This window comes from Vulpes lagopus, chromosome 17 (assembly GCF_018345385.1).
Source record: "Vulpes lagopus strain Blue_001 chromosome 17, ASM1834538v1, whole genome shotgun sequence".
Classification (NCBI taxonomy): Eukaryota; Metazoa; Chordata; class Mammalia; order Carnivora; family Canidae; genus Vulpes; species Vulpes lagopus.
In genome coordinates this window covers 18,285,016-18,303,330 of record NC_054840.1, presented here as the reverse complement: position 1 = coordinate 18,303,330, position 18,315 = coordinate 18,285,016, and the positions used below count along the sequence as shown (strand labels likewise).

The following is an 18,315-nucleotide window of genomic DNA, read 5'->3' as shown; positions in this document are numbered from 1 at the left end:
CACCTGTGGTGTCTGCAACTCACAGAGGAATGAATACTGACTGGAAGACGGACATTTTCACACGTGCAGGTGGGTGGACAAATTAAGCCTCAGTGGTCATGCTATGAACCCAGTTTGGTTTGGGGATTCTGTTCTGAGAAACCAGAAGCATCCTAACAGATACAGAGACACAAATAAATCCAAATATCGCACTGACCAAACTTTGAATAACTTTCTTTTATTGGCATCAACTCAGTTTTTCCTCCATCTCCTCTGAACACTCTTCCCATGTTTCATTCATAAGTATTTCCCAAGTAAAGTGTGGTTTTCATGTCTCCATAACTTTTCAAACTATTTCCTCTACTTGAGGGGCCCCTTGTCATCTCTTTGATCACTCAGTAAATCACTTTTTTTCAATCAGTGCCTTCCCTGTAGGCTTCATTGTTGCATTGCCAGTTGTATGTAAAAGTTTATTGTAACATTTACTTTCAGGTATTACCTTATTTATTTATCTGTTTGCCATTCTTAAATTTTTTTTGATACTAAAATTTAGTTTACAATCCCTAAACTCAATGACATCTCTAGTTAGTATACTGTGAATCAATGAAGAAATGAATGTGAACTCTATTACTTAATCCTCAAAAAGTAAGACATTAAGTTGACCACTAGCTGTTTCATATTTAGCAAGTAATTTTTACTTTTGGTTATGACGTTCAATGAAAATTCTGACTTATTCCCCTTTTGTGAATCTAATTTTAATCTTTTAAAATAAGACACAGCACTTTTTCGGTGACATGTTACAGGATAAGTACATTTTTAAAAAGGAGAGACTTCCCAGAGAAGTTTAATGCCAAAAAAAAATTGCAAGTATTTTGTCTACATGCATGAACATCTCATGATTTTAATTTTTACTTCAGGAAGATTGTGACGTATAAACATTTTATAAATCTTATCTCAAAAAATAATGATTTGAATAGTCTGTGCTTCAATGCAAAAATGAAACATTAATTTGTTCAGTTTCTCATACAACATGTTTATTAAACATTTCAGTGTCAATAATTTCTTAGAATTGTAACATTTAACCTTGTAATGGAGCTAATACCAATTCTATTCATGGGAGTATATTCTGGACTTTTGAACGACTTTAAGTAAAATGAATGCCACTGTCTTCAGGTTGTGCTTGGAGCAAAGACAAAGAAACATCAACTCATTCTTTCCAACTAATAAAACATCTAATGATGCAATGTTTATGATGACATTACTTTAAAGCTATTGTACTGTTAAATATATTTTTGCTTCTGTTACAGAAGCCTAATATATCATCTCTGAACATTAGCAATTTTCACATTATTTAGATTTTAAATATTGAATTTTTAACTTGGACTCCAAGGAAAAATCCTGAAAAATAAAGATCTGCGTTTAGCATCTTTTTTCTTCCCTTAACCCTAACTCTTCAATCTGATATGACTTTTCATGGAATCTATGTCAGAAGTATAGCTTTTTAAGATAACTTTTTTTAAAAAAAAATCTCACTTCTTTATGAAAGAGGGAATTCAGAATCACTGAAGTTCTGAAGGAGCATGTGCTTTGATGATTATTTCCACCTGTTCCTTATTTTTATTATAAAGTGGCAATTTATATCACCATTAGAAATATACATTTGTATATAAAGTTTTGCATTCAAATCTCTTTATTTTTTGGTTAGCTATGACTAAAGAACACAAGTCAAATAAAAACTCTACCCTTATTTCAGAAGCATATGTATATATACACATATATACTTGTAGAACAATCCACTGTTTTAAATGTGATTCTGATTTTAAAAATGCTATTTACAATTTTATGACAGAGAAATAATCTCAGCCTTTATGCTATTAAAATGAGCAAGGAATTTGGATGCTTGAGTGTGTCTCACCTTGTGCAGACGAAATTAGGCAACACCATGGAAAAACCTTCTCAGAGCAAGGCCTTGTAGACTAAGCCATGAGGATAGAAGAGATTTGCTATTTCTGGGTCCATGTTTAAAAAAATTAGTGTTGATATAGTCATGCTTCTTCACCAAGGAATCAGTGGTCTCAATTTAGGACCTTCGAACTTTGTAATATACAAGCCATTCTTCATCCTTTTACTATTGCCTTAATATTCTCACATCGTCCTAGTGGCACCATAGGACCACCATCCACAGATATAATAATATCTATCTACAGCAGTGTCATTTTCCTAAATTGAAGAATTCTTCTAAAAAGCTATCTGGGTTAAAATGAGGCCCATAAAGCATCACAATTTACATCAAATTGATGTCTCTTTATTGCGCCCATCCATAGTGGCTAAAAATGTGCTATGAAATTCATATGTAAAATTTGAAACCTAAACTATTACTGTGATCAAGAACAGGTTGGCTGGCTGTCCTCTGGTTTCCTGAAGCACAAAAGGCTCTGAATTAGCAAATGGAACTTCAGCACCATTTTGTTTCTATACCTCTAACTTCTAGCTTAAAAATCAATTGAAGTATGTTGACCAGAAAGCTATTCAGAGATTCTCAAAAGTCTTGTTTTCATTCTTAAGCCCATTGATTTTGAAACATGTTATACAATAAAGACTCTTAGAATAAACACATCTTGACTTATATGTACACAGTCAATTACAAAGCTTTACTAAAAGTTATATTTTTCCTGAGAATATCCCAATGCATTGAAAAAAGAAAGAGCTTATTTTATTTATAGGAACATAAGAGATGGGTGAATTGAGACCCAGAAATGGGAATGACAAAATCAAAGTAACAAATTCTTTCACTTGGAAGAAAGATGAAAAGTATTTAAACTGGCTCATATTTTTAGAGGAAATAGGATACTTGTATGTTTATATTTGGTAAATTTTTGAAAACCTAGACAGTGAATACTGACTTTTTCTTTTAAAAGATTTAGGTACTTTAAAAGTAAGCAGCAGTTAAACAAATGTTCACCCTACAGTTTTTGTCAGGTTAATATGTAAAAGAAATATGATGTTTCCCATTTATTCTTTAAAATTAATTGTAAATAAGGCAAAGCTAATTTCTAAACGTTTTACTATGGTCAGCATTTGCTTAAATGATGTGGGAAAAACAATATAGAAATTGGGGGGTTAAGCTTCTGTTTCTTAATTGCTATCAGGAAGAAGACAAATATGAGTCTAGGTGATAAACGATGGACAGCCATTGAAAATTGAGGGGAAAATTGTGTTGGGAATTCATATCTTTATTACATTTTTCATAATACTTAACCAGATTAAATATATTGTCATGAAATCATTACTGTAATTAATAACACTTTGTGAAATTGTCAATTGTGTTACTGATAAGTTTTCAGGGTCTGTAGGGGTGTGTGTGTGTGTGTGTGTGTGTGTGTGTGTATCACCATAAAATCTCAAGTCATTTCATGCTAAATGAGCCTGAGATCCATTTTGTAGAATCCTCTTTCTTTTCATTTTTTTCAAAGAAAACAGGCTTTGTGCTTGGGATTTGTTTGGTCCTGGAAGTGACAAGTGTGTTTAAAATCAAGTTGAATCAAGAGTGACAAGCAGAAATACAACCAGTATTGTATTTTTTTTTTTACAAGGGTATTCTTTTCCTACAAGAGTAACATTCTTTTTATTTTCCTTTAATTTAAGTGTCTTTATTTGTTACTTTCAAAATATTTTTGGTTAAACAAATATCTTTTGCAAATGTGTGTTCAAAATCCTTGCCAAGATGCCTAATTTTTAGTCTTTACAACTGATAAGGCAAATTCCTCCATTTCATTTGCTGCTACCCTCCTGATAACCTAAATAGAATGCTTGGTGAAGGACACAAACCACTATTAAAGAATAATGATTGTGTAGAGTGAGGGGAACTACATTGACTTTGAAAGAATACAGCAACCAATGGCAAGGTCATTTAAGTGAAGGCCTAGAGCTTCTGCAGAGTGTATATATTTTAGGGAGTTGTATTTGGAACAATACATGCTGGACAGTAGAGCTATAGGAGAAGTAACATGCTAAGTCTTCTCATTGGTAATATCCATAATTCTGCATACATTTTTTAACATTCTGTTTTGTTTTAATTTGGGTGTCTCTATACCACTCCTGATTTGTAGGACTAAGTACGTCTATTTTTTCCAAGGCAATTGTATAATATTCATTTCTTCCCTGATATTTTTCTAATCCTTTATTATTCCTAACTATGCATTTGCCTAGTCCTTACCCTGAGGGTTCTGAGGGTTCTTCTTTTTTTTTTTTTTACTACTTTAAGTTCACACAACGGTATGTTGGAACCATAGCTGTTAATTCTGTATCGTTTCTCTATGCCCCTTGAAAATTCAGTATATTAAGTTTCCTTCTATGTTCTAGGAGTCAGACTTACTGTCAACTATACTTACTAACAAAGTTATATAGCAACAAGCAAGCCACTGGCTTCATGAGATGGTAAGTTAGGAATTTCATAGCCATGCCTCCCAATTTCTTGGTGAAGTTTGGAAAATGCTACATACATAAAACTCTGGTAAGGTACAATGGCAAATACGATTTGCTTTAACAATTTCTTAGGACTTATTTCCTTACGAGAAACCCCTTTTTTTCTTTCCTGCTGCAAGAGATGGTACAAAACTCTCTAACACAGCTGGACATGCACCTGTACTCTCAAAAGTGTGCACAATGTAAAAAAACAGACCACATGATAAGACCATATGACTTATTCATCACCGCCCAGGCATGGCAATGACACAGAATTCCCAAAAGTTACCTCAGCCTTAGAACACATTTTTTTTTCCTAAAGGATGAATAAAAATGAGATCCTGGATTAATTCCTTTGATAAAAATATGATAATCTTCTAGGTTAATCTGAAACTTTTTATGAAGGAATGAAATCAGCTAATACCATTAAATTCAACAGAAGTCTGTCTTTTGCATAAAATAATTATAAGTAACAAATTCAAGAAAAAAATTTTTAAACTTTTAAATGATTCCTGGCTTATATCATACAGGCATTAGAAGAATCTATGATTTGTACATGTTCAATATCATGATTAAAAAAAAATCCTGGAGACAGGATGTAATTATGTGTCAATTCCAGATGCCCAAAGAAAATTCAAATTCAACACAAAGCACACATCACAGCATTACCCAAAGTTTAAATTATTCAGGGTATTACATTGATTTGTAAGTTCAATTCTCCAAAACCCTTGTCTTTAAGATAGTAACTTTATTTCAAATTTATTATAGTTATTGTCTTCATTATAATTAGCCTCTATTAATAACAGTACAATATTGTGATGTCTTGATTTATTTTTTCCCTTGATTTTATGTGTGCTAATATTTGTGCATGTGCATTTTCTACCACATTGCAACAGGCAAGCTTTGGTTCAATTTCTTTGTCCTACACAAAGGAAGATTTTTGAGTGCAGAATCATAGTCACTAGGTCCTGGATTGCCATTTTATTTTCCTCTCCTTGGGTGGATTTAATTGGAAGGAAATGGGTAAAGGGGAGGGAAAAAGGGAAGGGATGAAAGAGGGATGAAGGGAAGAGTTCTCAGCTATGTTGAATCTTGATTCACGACTTTGCCTCCATTCATGGTTGGTGTTCCAGAACTTTTCCTTGAACGCCCTTGTTTTTCTCCAATTTCATGTAGTGATGGCTCTCTGTACATACACACTGAAAAGCAAAATTACATCAATTACTTATAATTGTAGACATCAATTTGGCCTCAATAAGCATCTCAAGTTTGATTTTACAATATTCTTCACTCTCATTCGCTAGCTCTCCTCCCCAGTGTAAAATGACTTTTAACTTGATAACATATTTATTGGATATGTATGGTCCTCTTCCAGTTGTAGCAGTCATAACCTTTTAAGTCTTCTTGAACTGCAGACATAGAGTGATTTCTGTTCTCCTACAGATAAGGCTAGAATCTTACCTGTCTGCTAACCTATATAACAGGATTTTCATCTAGAGTTAGAGGAGACACTGCAAGTATAACATTAAAAGCGTAGGCATAGATACTTTTTAAAGTCCTGAGTCTGCAGTCTAGTTTGCATAGGAAAAAAAAATCCTTATTTACATGTTCCTAATCTTTACCCTACTACAAGAAACACAACACTGTTAGATCAAATTGAAATATTTATCAACAATTTTCAAGGTATCCTACATAAAAAATGATAATAGGAGGGAGGACAGAGGAAAACAAACAAACCAAACATCATTTTCCTGATTGCTCCAGGTTCGAATATGCAACTGTGAGATTTTAGTTCACATTTATATAAAACTGTTCCTCTCTCCTCTATTGTTTTGTCTGGCTCTAAAGCTCGGTCATCTGTGAATTATCATGGCTATTGCTAGATAATTTCACAGAAAGAATAATATTTTTCAACTCATAGTTATTCTTGTAAGATAGGATCTTCGTTCCTTACATTGTCGTGAAATAGACAAATGTGTACAAGCATATGAAATATTTCACTTAAACATCAGGAATTATTTTTATCCTTGATTTAGGAACAAACAGTTAAGTACCTCCATGTATTGAATCATCAATACAGGGCTTTAGTAATCTAAATGCTCTTTCTAATCAAATAGCTTCCTTGCCTGGGCTTTGCCCTGGTACAGGATACCTGAGCATGGCTATGACCAAATAGACGTCATGTGGTGGTTAAGAGCACCAACCTGGGAGCCACACCACTTATGTCCCCAACTTCAGTCAGCCACTCACTAGTTCTGTCAACTTAGATACACTGTTGTAGTTAAAAAACTAAATTTTTATGAGAATTAGGTGCCTGGCATATACTAAACATCCAAAGATGTTTAAGAAAATGAAGGAGCTGATCTCTTCATTAGAATTTTGAGTAACAGATTTCAGAGAACAAAGTGATAATTTTGGGGGGTGGCTAAAGATATTCTAAATTAAAAACTAGATTAAGAGAGTTAAGATACAAAAAAATTCTCTTTACACTAGTTTAGTGATGAGGACACAGGTTTTTTTTTTCCCCCTCAATATTTCAGTGGTAGAGCTTCTTCTTCTTCTTCTTCTTCTTTTTTTTTTTAAGATTTTATTTATTATGAAAGACACACACACACACACGCACACACACACACACACACAGAGGCAGAGACACAGGCAGAGGGAGAAGCAGGCTCCATACAGGGAACCCAATGTGGGACTTGATCCCGGGACTCCAGGATCAGGCCCTGAGCCAAAGGCAGATGTTCAACTGCTGAGCCACCCAGGTGTCCTGCAGTGGAAGAGCTTCTTAAACGTTAATGTGCTTTCAAATCATCCAGGGATATTTTGTTAAAATCCAGAATCTGATACAGAAGGTTTCTGTGGAGTTGAGATTCTACATTTTTAATAAGTTCCCAGGTGATGCTGGTCTTGGCAAATGGAACTACACTTTGGTTAGTACAAAATATGCAAACAAACTATGTTTGGTTAAGTATAATGTGCAAAACTATTACACACAAATATTTTATTTTTATTTTATTGCATTTTTACATATATATTTTTAAATGAGATTTTAAAGTATTTCAATTATTACACTAAATGGCTCCTTCAATATCCCAAAGACTTTTGGGATAAGTAGCAAAGTTGTACAGAGAAAATGAGTTGAGAAAGAATTGATGCTTAATTTTCAGATGATGCCAGTAGATAATTTAAGTTTTTACTTTCTCTTACAAAAGACAGAAGATCCTATGGAAGGTCTTATGGAAATCTTGTAATTCCTCAAGTCTAATGTCTCTTACATATATTTCTGTTATGGGCAAAATGTCAAAATCTCAAAAATTAAAGCATGCATATATATATGCAAAATAAAGCTATTTATTTATAACTGGTAAGTCTACAGGGAACTCAGAAGTAATGAAGTGATTCTATTAGAAAGCTATTTATGTGATACCATAAAACAGTTTTCCCTACTCTGCACCTAGTCAACTGTGAAAACCAATACATCTCCAGGCCTGACTACAAACTGCTAAATCAGAGTCTCAAAGAATGACAATACACATAATAGAGGGGGGGGGCTGGGTGGTTCAGTTAGTTAAGCATCTGACTCTTGATTTTGGCTCAGGTCATGATCTCAGGGTGAGAGGATTGAGCCCCATATTGGGTTCCAGGCTGAGAGCCAGGAGTCTGCTTGAGATTCTCTCTCCCCTTCTGCTTCTCCTCCTCCCCCTGGCTCATGTGTGTGCTCTGAAAGAAAGAAAGAAAGAAAGAAAGAAAGAAAGAAAGAAAGATTGATTCATTAAAAAAAATATGTATATATAAAATAGATTTTGACCTGCAAATTTCTCAAACTCCAACTTAGAGATACTTGAAGGATGTTATTTTCCAACTTAAATTCAAGAATATATTTTAAAATAACTTTTATAGTTGAATTTCTTATTTTACTACTTATTTTTTTTAGTTTCCTTATGTCATAGATTCTTCCCAAAGAATTTGATTTTAACTTCATCTCTTTATTAATTTTTTTATTTCTCACATATATATAAAATACTTGAGTCATGACAATGTGAAATATTACCATTATAACTACCACTGTAGATAACTTTTCCAATAACTTAATCCTGTTTGCCATCTTGGTATCAAGTCCCCAAAGAGGATTTTTAAATTGGCATGTGAACATTTTCAGGGTTTCAAAGGGAACAAAATTCATTAGTATCATAGCATAGCATGCAATTTGCCCTCCTCAGGACTACTCCATTACTAACTTTCAGATATTTCCATTTAAATGGTGTAATAATTTTCCAAGTTTTGAAAAAACTAGTTCATATATCTTAGTTGGAAAATGAAGAGTAATAAGTAGGTTTCCTAGTTCACTGGAACCCCCCATCCCACAATAAATCAAGTAAGTATTTGAATTTCTGTATTTTTGTTAACAGAAAGAACTTTCTTTAAAAGAAAGCAAACTTATGACAATCTAGGAATTGCATACAAATATAAACAAAGAGAACAAAAACTTTGTCAAACAAACAGATTGATTTCTTGGGCTTTAATTTTCATTATTTATAGTCTCTGGGATGTTAGTATTACTGTCTAACTCAAGAAGCTGATAAATCAAGAAGTACAAATCTCAATCAAATTTTAGAATGAAAATGTAATTAAAAGAGTATGGTCCAATTAGAAAGCAAAGAAAGGACAAACCATTTCTCTTAAGTAATATAACTTCCTTTGATGAGTTGTATTAGTACTCCATAACTGTGGTATTCTAAATGATAAACAATAAAAAGATGACACAAAAAACAAGAAAACAGAAGGTATAAGTGTTCTACAAAGTGTCCAAATATATGTCCAAAATATAAAACCCAATCACTTTGATGTACAAAATAACCACAATGGGACACCTGTGTGGCTCAGTGGTTGAACGTCTGCCTTTGGATCAGAGCATGATCCTGGGGTGCCTGGATTGAGTCCTACATCAGGCTCCCTGTGGGAGGCCTGCCCATGACTCTGCCTCTTTCTCTGTATCTCTCATGAATATATAAAATAAAAAAATAACAATGGTAATCTTATAAATAAATTTTAATCCCTTAAATAAATCTATTATTTCAGTGTTTTCAAAGCCACTTCTAAAAAGATTTTATTTGAGAGAGAGAGAGCACAAGTGAGGGAGGGGTGGCAGAGAGAGAAGGAGAAGCAGACTCTGCACTGAGCAGGCTCCATCCCAGGACCCCAAGATTATAACTGAAACCAAAGGCAAATGCTTAACCCACTGAGCCACCCAGGCACCCCTCAAAGTCATTTTAAATTGACTAACTCATTTGATAATTATAATAATCTTGTGTATAAAGTGAGAAATTCTTATCCAAATTTTTAAAATATGAAATAAACTAATCAACTTTCCTAATGTCAAATTGTAAGGGCAGAAGCAGGATGAGAATGAAAGGCTTCAAAATCCTAGTCAAGAGTTCTAATAAAAGCAAAAGATCAATTTATCAAAAAATGGAATAAACTCAGCCATTCAATAAAATGAAATCTTGCTATTTGCAACAATGTGGATGGAACTAGAGTGTATTATGCTAGGCAAAATAAGTCCATCAGAAAGACAATTATCATATGATCTCAGTCATATGTGGGATTTAAGCAACAAAACAGAGGATCATAGGGGAAGAGAGGGAAAAATAAAGATGAAATCAGAGAGGGAGACAAACCATAAAAGTATTAATCATAGGAAAGAAACAGAGTCACTGGAGGGGGGTGGGGGATCGGGCAAGTGGGTGATGGACAGTAAGAAGGGCAAGTGATGGAATAAGCACTGGGTGTTATATAAGACTGATGAGTCACTGACCTCTACTTCTGAAACCAATAATACATTATACATTAATTAACTGAATTTAAATAAAATAAGATTTACATTTAAGAAAATGGAAAAAATGTCTTCTATCAGACAATGCTTAAATTAGATCCGTTTATTTAAAAAAAAATTTAAAGATTTTATTTATTTATTCATGAGAGACAGAGGAGAGAGAGAGAGAGGCAGAGACACAGGCAGAGGGAGAAGCAGGCTCCATGCAGGGAGCCCGACGTGGGACTTGATCCCGGGTCTCCAGGATCACGCCCTGGGCTGCAAGGCGGTGCTAAACCGCTGAGCCACCCGGGCTGCCCTAGATCCATTTATTAATTGAGATCCAAGTTGGCCTTACCTCTACTAACTATTCCTAATGTCATTCAAAAATGGTAATAAAAACAAATGCAGGGTGGCTGTTTTCAAAAATGAAAACAAAAAGAAAGTAACAAGTGTTGGAGTAAGAAGTTCCTGGGGCTGGAGAAGGGAGAATGATTCAATGTATATAAGTACAATGTGAATGTACCTAATGGCATTGAAATGTACACTTACAATGATTAAAATGTTAAATTTTATGTTCTGTATATTTTACACAGCATAATAATTACACATTTAAAAAATATGCACATACAAGTACGGAGTATAAGCTATAAAGAAAGAAATGACTATTAAAGCCAGAAATGTCTTATTTGTCTGGGAAGATCCAACAATTTCCTAATATTCAAAAATATTGGTCTTAGTACTATAGTAAGATGGAGAGAATTGAGCTATAACTGAGGGGGTATAGAATTGGTAAGAGGACAGGAAAATCGGATGAGAATATCCTAGGAACACACTACCTAATATAAAATCCATTTTGCCATATGTGATCACAGAGCACTTAAAATGTGATTAGTCCTGGGCTCCCTGCATAGAGTCTGCTTCTCCCTCTGCCTGTGTCTCTGCCTCTCTGTGTGTCTCTCATGAATAAATAAATAAAATATTTGAAAAAAAATGTGATTAGTCCTAATTCAGACATGCTGTAAGTATAAGACAAACATTAAATTTAAAGACCACACAAAAAGAATTAACATATCATCAGTTATATATGAACTGGTTACATATTAAGTAGATAATATTTTGGATATATTGGGTGGAATATATTATTAAAATTTGTCACATTTGTTTTTATTAAGTGTATCAAAATTTTTTAAATTACATATGTAGCTCATATGATGTTTCTTTTAGACAGTTCTATATTAGAAGAGTTTGTTGTTGTCTGGAAGAGAAGTGTCCTGACTGGACCTAGAGCTATAAATTACTGAACGATGGGAAGACAGGGGAGAAAGTGTTCTGACCTGGTTGGTCCTGACACTCATATACAGACTTGGGAGATACTGAGTGTCTTGGATGCCTTAGTAGGATGCAACTGGTTCACAAAACATTTATTGACCCTTTTTACTTGGCCTAGCTAATGCTGTATCACCTTCATCCTAAAACGGCCTTTTCATGTTCTTTCCTCTCCTCCAATTTCAATTTCTCTTTTGTAACTAGTACCCAAAGATGAATTAGTTCAAGCGTTGATTTGTTCATTTATTCAATAAACGGGTGTGCGTTTCATTTGCGCCAGGCACCCTGCTAGATTCCATAGCAACTGGGAGAGGTGGCCGCTTGAATCCTGCCCTCATGAAGCTCAAGGCTAAGAACAGCACAGACATACACACAAATCACAGACTGTTCAGAGCCAGAGTGGGGAGTGGAATGGAAAAGAGCACATAACAATAGCTATACGATGTTGATTTAGCCTTGAAGAATGCAGAGGATTCACACAGATGAATAAGCTACCAAATAAGACTGAAGAATGAAGTCCAGGTTATATAAGAAAAACAGTGACTGGTTGAAGAATGGGGTAAAATTGAGAAGTAGGGAGGAATAAGCTGGCAGGGCTAACTCGTGCCAGACCTTCTGAGTTCCCAGCTGGAAGATTTAAAGCATGATCCTGATGTCTATCAGCCTCAATTTGATAGTGAATGAAGAGTTAAAAAATATGTCCATCAAGGACATGAGTGTACAGTGAAAATCTATTTATTCAATCTCGTTATCTAGAAAAATGTCTAACTATGTTAACATGACATGAATACAGCCAGTCAGATTAGTCAGGAAGAATCCGTGAAACTGAATCTTACTGCGTGGATCCTAAAAAAAGGTTGGCAGTATCTGAAACTTTCACGAATTCTGATAACTTGCAAACACAACTGTACTTTCTTAGAAACAGACCTAGCTGAGGCACCATTACGTGTGAGACCTGCTGCTTATCTAATCTATCCACTATCTGATATTCTCCATATACCATAATTTTGACAATTGAAAGAATTGGTCAAGCTAACTAACATGTTGAGAAGAGTTCTCCTTTTGTTTTGTGGGGAGCTTAATGTAGCACTTAAGATGACTACACAAACAAAAATGATATAAATCAAGAATCACTGATCCCATATATGAGCATCACATATGCTTTCCAATAAGAATTAATCACAATTTTATACAGCTACTACTACTACAACTAGAATTTGGAGTTCTGGTGTTAATTTCCAATCATATACTAAGCAATTGTGGGAAACCTTTAAGAAGCATATCCAGGAAACTGCTTAGGTTCTGAATTTCAAACAGTTATATAAATTCTACAGCTCCCAAACTGTGCTTCTCAAATCAGCCTCATACTATGCAAGATTAAGTTTTCTCTCTTCCTGATAATCAGGTCCTTATTAGCAATTGCAATAACCTCTGATCTCTTAATTTGCATTATTTCAAAGTACAATGATTTTTAAGGGGTGGGGGAGCTTTTGCATCACTTTCTATTATAATAAGCTATTATTTCATTAGGGATACATTTATTTTGCCCTAGGAAGGCTCTCTCTCTATATATATATATATTTAATTTCTTTGTTCCTGAGTATTTTCTTACTGTGCTGTCTGTTGTATGCATTTGGCCTACTTCAGCTGTGAGTGCAGTCTGATATTCCAGTTCTTTTGATGAGGAGTAATTTCCAGACTGAGAACAGAGTGAAACAAACAAACAAAAAACTCAACTCCTTGAATTTTTATTCTCCTAGCTCTCCAATCACCCTTCTCAGAAATTCAGATTCAGTGCCGCTGCCCATATATAACAACTGGAAACAAGTTCTCTGATTTGCAGCTTGTGATGTACAATCTAACCATGTCTCATCTGAGACCCTGGGAACTACACTTGTGATACAGATTTTATCTTCAGGGGGTCATGATTTAATGGTTACCACTTGGCATGGAACTGATTTCCAATTGTGTTTCTTTCTGATTCCACTTTACACTATTTTCCCAACAAAATTTCAGCATCTAAATATCAAGAATGTTTAGTGTCCTAGTGATACAATGCCTGATTAACAACACTGCTGCTCTTTCACCTGGCACTCCTGGGTGGTTCTTGATCATGCCCCGTGCCCTCTTTACCCTTTAAAGCATGAAAAACAAAACAAAGCAAAAAACACTTGCTCTTTTTTTTTTTAATCCCACAGGATGTTTTTGAGATAAATACTATTATTCCTCTAACACATAATATCATAATGGTTTTGGATAAATGGTAAAAGGAAATAATGTTCTAAAAAGGGAAGCATTTCTTTTTGGTTCTTTAGTATTCTTTCTTCACATCAGTTTTCTATTTCCCCTCTATTTTGATATATGTTTCAATTTATTTCTCTTTTTCCTCTCCTCACCACACCCCCCCTTCTCTTCTTCTTCTGGCTGTTTCCTTTTATTCATGTTTTGATTTTTCTTGATCCATAGTACACTGAAGGAGGATTCATTGCAGCTTTCAGAGTAAAAGTGAGGTAGAGAGATTTGATAGGATATTTTTCCTCCTGCGCAGATGCAAAGACACATGAAAGTTTCTAATAACATAGCCCACATCGGATATTATTTTAAGACCTAGCATTCACTGAAAATCCCCAGTTTCACCCTTTAATGTGAGTGGAACACACCTGTATGACAGACACGAGTCATATTGTGACTTGGCATTGCAGAGGCTGTCATTTTCACAGCCACCTGAGATGCACTGGCTATATTTCTGTAGAAAGCCTTGCAGTCCTGGTATCACAAACAAAATACTACACCTGGTCATAACAAGACCATAAGCTACTAACTATAGTATAACATACAGTATTTGCTCTATTTTTTGCTTTATTTTAAAATACAAGATTGTGCCATTAGAAAAGAGAGAGACTTAAGAAATATCACTGAGCATTGAAATCTTGTCAAAAATAAGACACATCTTGTAAGATTAGGTATAGGTCTTTCCAGGGCTTGCATTCCAGCTACTATTTTTCTATTACATATATATATATTTTTAACTCGTACCTTTGTTGCAAATGCAGTTATCAGAAGATGCAAGTGTTCTTTTCCATTATGCTGGCTCAGAATCCTTGTTTGCAACTTTCAGTATTCAATAATCGCATTTATTTTAGTTACACACTTCTCTTGGAAACCAAAAAAAGTGGAATCTCAAAAGTTGCTGTTATTTATTTTTTTATTTTTATTTTTAAAAATATTTTATTTATTTATTCATGAGACACACACACAGAGAGAGAGAGAGAGAGGCAGAGACACAGACAGAGGAGAAGCAGGCTCCATGTAGGAAGCCCGATGTGGGACTCGATCCCCGGTCTCCAGGATCATGCCCTGGGCTGAAGGCAGGTGCCAAACCACTGAGCCACCCAGGGATCCCCTGCTATTATTTATAAATCAGACAACTGTAATAAACCAGGTGCAGGTACCATCTAGTGGGTACTCCCCACCTGAGTAGTCAGTGTGCTCATAATCATAACTAATATTAATTGAGCACTTACTATGTATCTGTACTTTATATGCACTATGGTTATTTTAAATGATCGAAAAGGTAGATACTTTTATGGGTCCTTTTTGCAAATAAGGAAACTGTAGAACAAAAAGGGTAGTTTGTTAGAAGTGGGGTGGGACACTGCAGGGCAGAATCAGCATTAAAATTCATGTATGATTAACTCTAGAGTTCCTGCTCTAAGCTCATAGTCAAGTAGTTTCATGTGTGCAGAAAACAAACAACATGAAACTTTGTTGACTGCACCCCGATGTTTCTAGCAGCAATGGCCATAATAGCCAAACTGTGGAAGGAGCCTCGGTGTCCATCGAAAGATGAATGGATAAAGAAGATGTGGTTTATGTATACAGTAGAATATTCCTCAGCCATTAGAAACGACAAATACCCACCATTTGCTTCAACGTGGATGGAACTGGAGGGTATTATGCTGAGTGAAGTAAGTCAATCGGAAAAGGACAAACAGTGTATGTTCTCATTCATTTGGGGAATATAAATAATAGTGAAAGGAAATAGAAGGGAAGGGAGAAGAAATGGGTAGGAAATATCAGAAAGGGAGACAGAACATAAAGACTCCTATCTCTGGGAAATGAACTAGGGGTGGTAGAAGGGGAGGAGGGCGGGCGGTGGGGGTGAATGGGTGACGGGCACTGGGGGGGGCACTTGACCAGATGAGCACTGGGTGTTATTCTGTATGTTGGTAAATTGAACACCAATAAAAAATAAATTTATTATAAAAAAATCCTGATCCCAAACCTCATGGGGGTCCCCAGCACTTCCTGGAACCCTCTTACATTTCTCTTGCCAATTCCCCCTCCTATTCTTCCTAAGTGACCATCCACACCTTCTCTTTCCTCCTCAAATCCTCCTCAGACTCACATGACAGGTCTGCCTTCTTTCTTGTCTTTCTCTCCTCCCCCTCCTTCTCTCTTTTTGGTGTCTCCCTCCTTCCTTCCCTCCTTCCTTTTTTTATCAGCAAACCACCTTGCTTTGTATTCCACTTAGAAGCAGAGGAGAAAGTTTTTGTATTTCCACCATGAAAACGACCAACCTGCATATATGTGCTCACATGTGTTCTAGTGCTTGAACTCTTCCCATGGCCTGTGTACATCTCACCCTCCACTTCCGACTTCCATGCTCATGTGATCCCACCCCCTTTGGTCGGTGTTATTCAGTGGCCATCTCTCCTGGGATGCCAAATCTTAACTTCTCCTCAATTATTCCCATCAGTCTATACATGTGCTGTGATAGCTTTAAACAAACAAGCAAACAAATTACACTCTGTAACCACAATGTTTCTCTCTAGCTAGCTTCCTATTTCTCTCCTTTTTTTTTTTTATAGCAGAGCTCCTCTACAGTGTGATTTCATATTACTTTCTTCTTCTCTTTACTTCCTGTGATAACTTGAATCCACTCCAATTAGACTTACTCCCTGCTACACCAATGAAATCACTCTTGTTAGTCACTCCTAACTGTATGTTATAGACATTGGTCAATCCTCCAGCAGCTAACTGGATCCTTTTGGCAGGCTGATAGAGATAACAGCTCTGGTCATAGTTTTAGCCCCTTTCTAACTATATGGACCTGGGTCAGTTATTTAACCTCTCTTAAACTCAGTTTCCTATCTTTAAAATTGGGATGATACTCTTAACCTGCATATTTGCAAAGTGTTAGTGGCCATCAAGTGATACTATGGCTAGGGAAGCATGTTAAAAATAATGAGCCACACAAGTGGCATATACAGCAGTACCACTGCTACTAATTATTACTTATATTACTATTGGCTTCGTACAAATCACTTAAAAAGTGAGTGTTCTTGTAGTTATGGGAAGAACTAGGTATAAATCGTTCAGTATCAGTGTTGCTCTGTTAGGGAGATCGGAAAACCTGGGTGGAGGGCGATTGGAGCTGCTGCTGACAAATTGTTTTCCAAATAGAGGCAATGAAACTCCAGTTTCTGATAAAGCTCATAAAGGGCACTCTAGAAAGAACCCCTATCCTATATCAGTTTCCATCAAAGAAGAATGAAATATGACTCATCTTTTTATTACTACCAATTTAATTGAATTTTCCTTGGCCCTCTGTAATTGCTAAGAAGTAGAAAGGTTAGATTGCTCTGTTAGTTAATGTACCATTAAAGATATTTAATTGTCTTAATCGCAGATCATGGAAGGGTGTGAGCAATTAACATGAAGCAATTTCACACCTTAATTAATGTCACATGGAATCCCTTTGGAACTGTAGAAGAATTTTAAGTGCTGGTTCAGAAGCTATGTATTGCCAAAGGAGTGCACCCAATATGCTGTAAATACTTATTAAAAAGAGTTAAGAGACACTGTGAACACAAAGATCTATATCTTCATTTAGAAAGAGATCAGAAGCAATATTTGTGTTCAGGAGAGAGATAGATATGGAAGAAGAATGTGGCAGGGAGAGGTAGGAGGGTTTTATTAAAGACTAAATTCGAAGCCAGGAAAATGCTTCTTTGAATGAGTTACACTGGCTTGGGAGAAGTTGTCAGAGGCTGGCAGAGATCCAAAACTCAAAAGCTGGAGAGAAAGTGAGAATGAGAGAGAAAAAGAGAATTGCAGCCGTTTGCTACGATTAAAACAATCGAAAGCATCCATGGTTGGTATTTTTTTTGCTCTGTGTTTGTCTTTTAGTATGGTTAGGTCCAAAAGAGGATCCTGGGGGAAAAAATCATTTAGTTTTCTTTCCAGTCAATTGAAAAAAAATATCAAAATCAATTTGCCATTAGTATCCTCCCAATTAGGGCTCTAAAGCATTAGGGCTCCTGATTTATTCAGTTCTCTGGTATCTCATTATATAGTCTTTGAAGAGATGATTTTCCTTCCAAATTTCAATTTTCATTCTCTAATCCCTTAGTGAATACCATACCTCACAGGTATGAATACCATACTTCACATTTCTCCAGGACGTAACCCAATAACACAATGTCCAGTTTCCAAGGGCAAACGAAAAATGCACTTTGGATTGATCTGACAATTTTGGGATACGCAACTTTCTTACAAGGTCTTATCTTCCTTTTATTCCTATGAAACAGATGGCATTTGTAATCAACTTCATCTTTGGAAATTACTGAGGTTGAAGAAGATAAATTATTTTCTCAAAATTACTTAGCAAATCATTGGCAAAATTTTTATCAGAAGAATTAGATATTTATTTATCCTTGATTAAT

General features: G+C 35.3%; 1 protein-coding gene across 3 annotated transcripts in view; it reads right to left on the bottom strand.

The window, feature by feature from the left end:
* Nucleotides 1-201: 201 nt before the first annotated feature.
* FGF12 (fibroblast growth factor 12) overlaps nt 202-18,315 on the bottom strand; it is a 550,074-nt gene continuing 531,960 nt past the window's right edge. For all 3 annotated transcript variants that reach the window (XM_041732039.1, XM_041732038.1, XM_041732037.1), the window contains one exon: nt 202-5,642. In XM_041732039.1, coding sequence (XP_041587973.1) covers nt 5,524-5,642 — 119 coding nt within the window. In that variant the 3' untranslated portion in view covers nt 202-5,523. The remainder of the gene's footprint in view (nt 5,643-18,315) is intronic.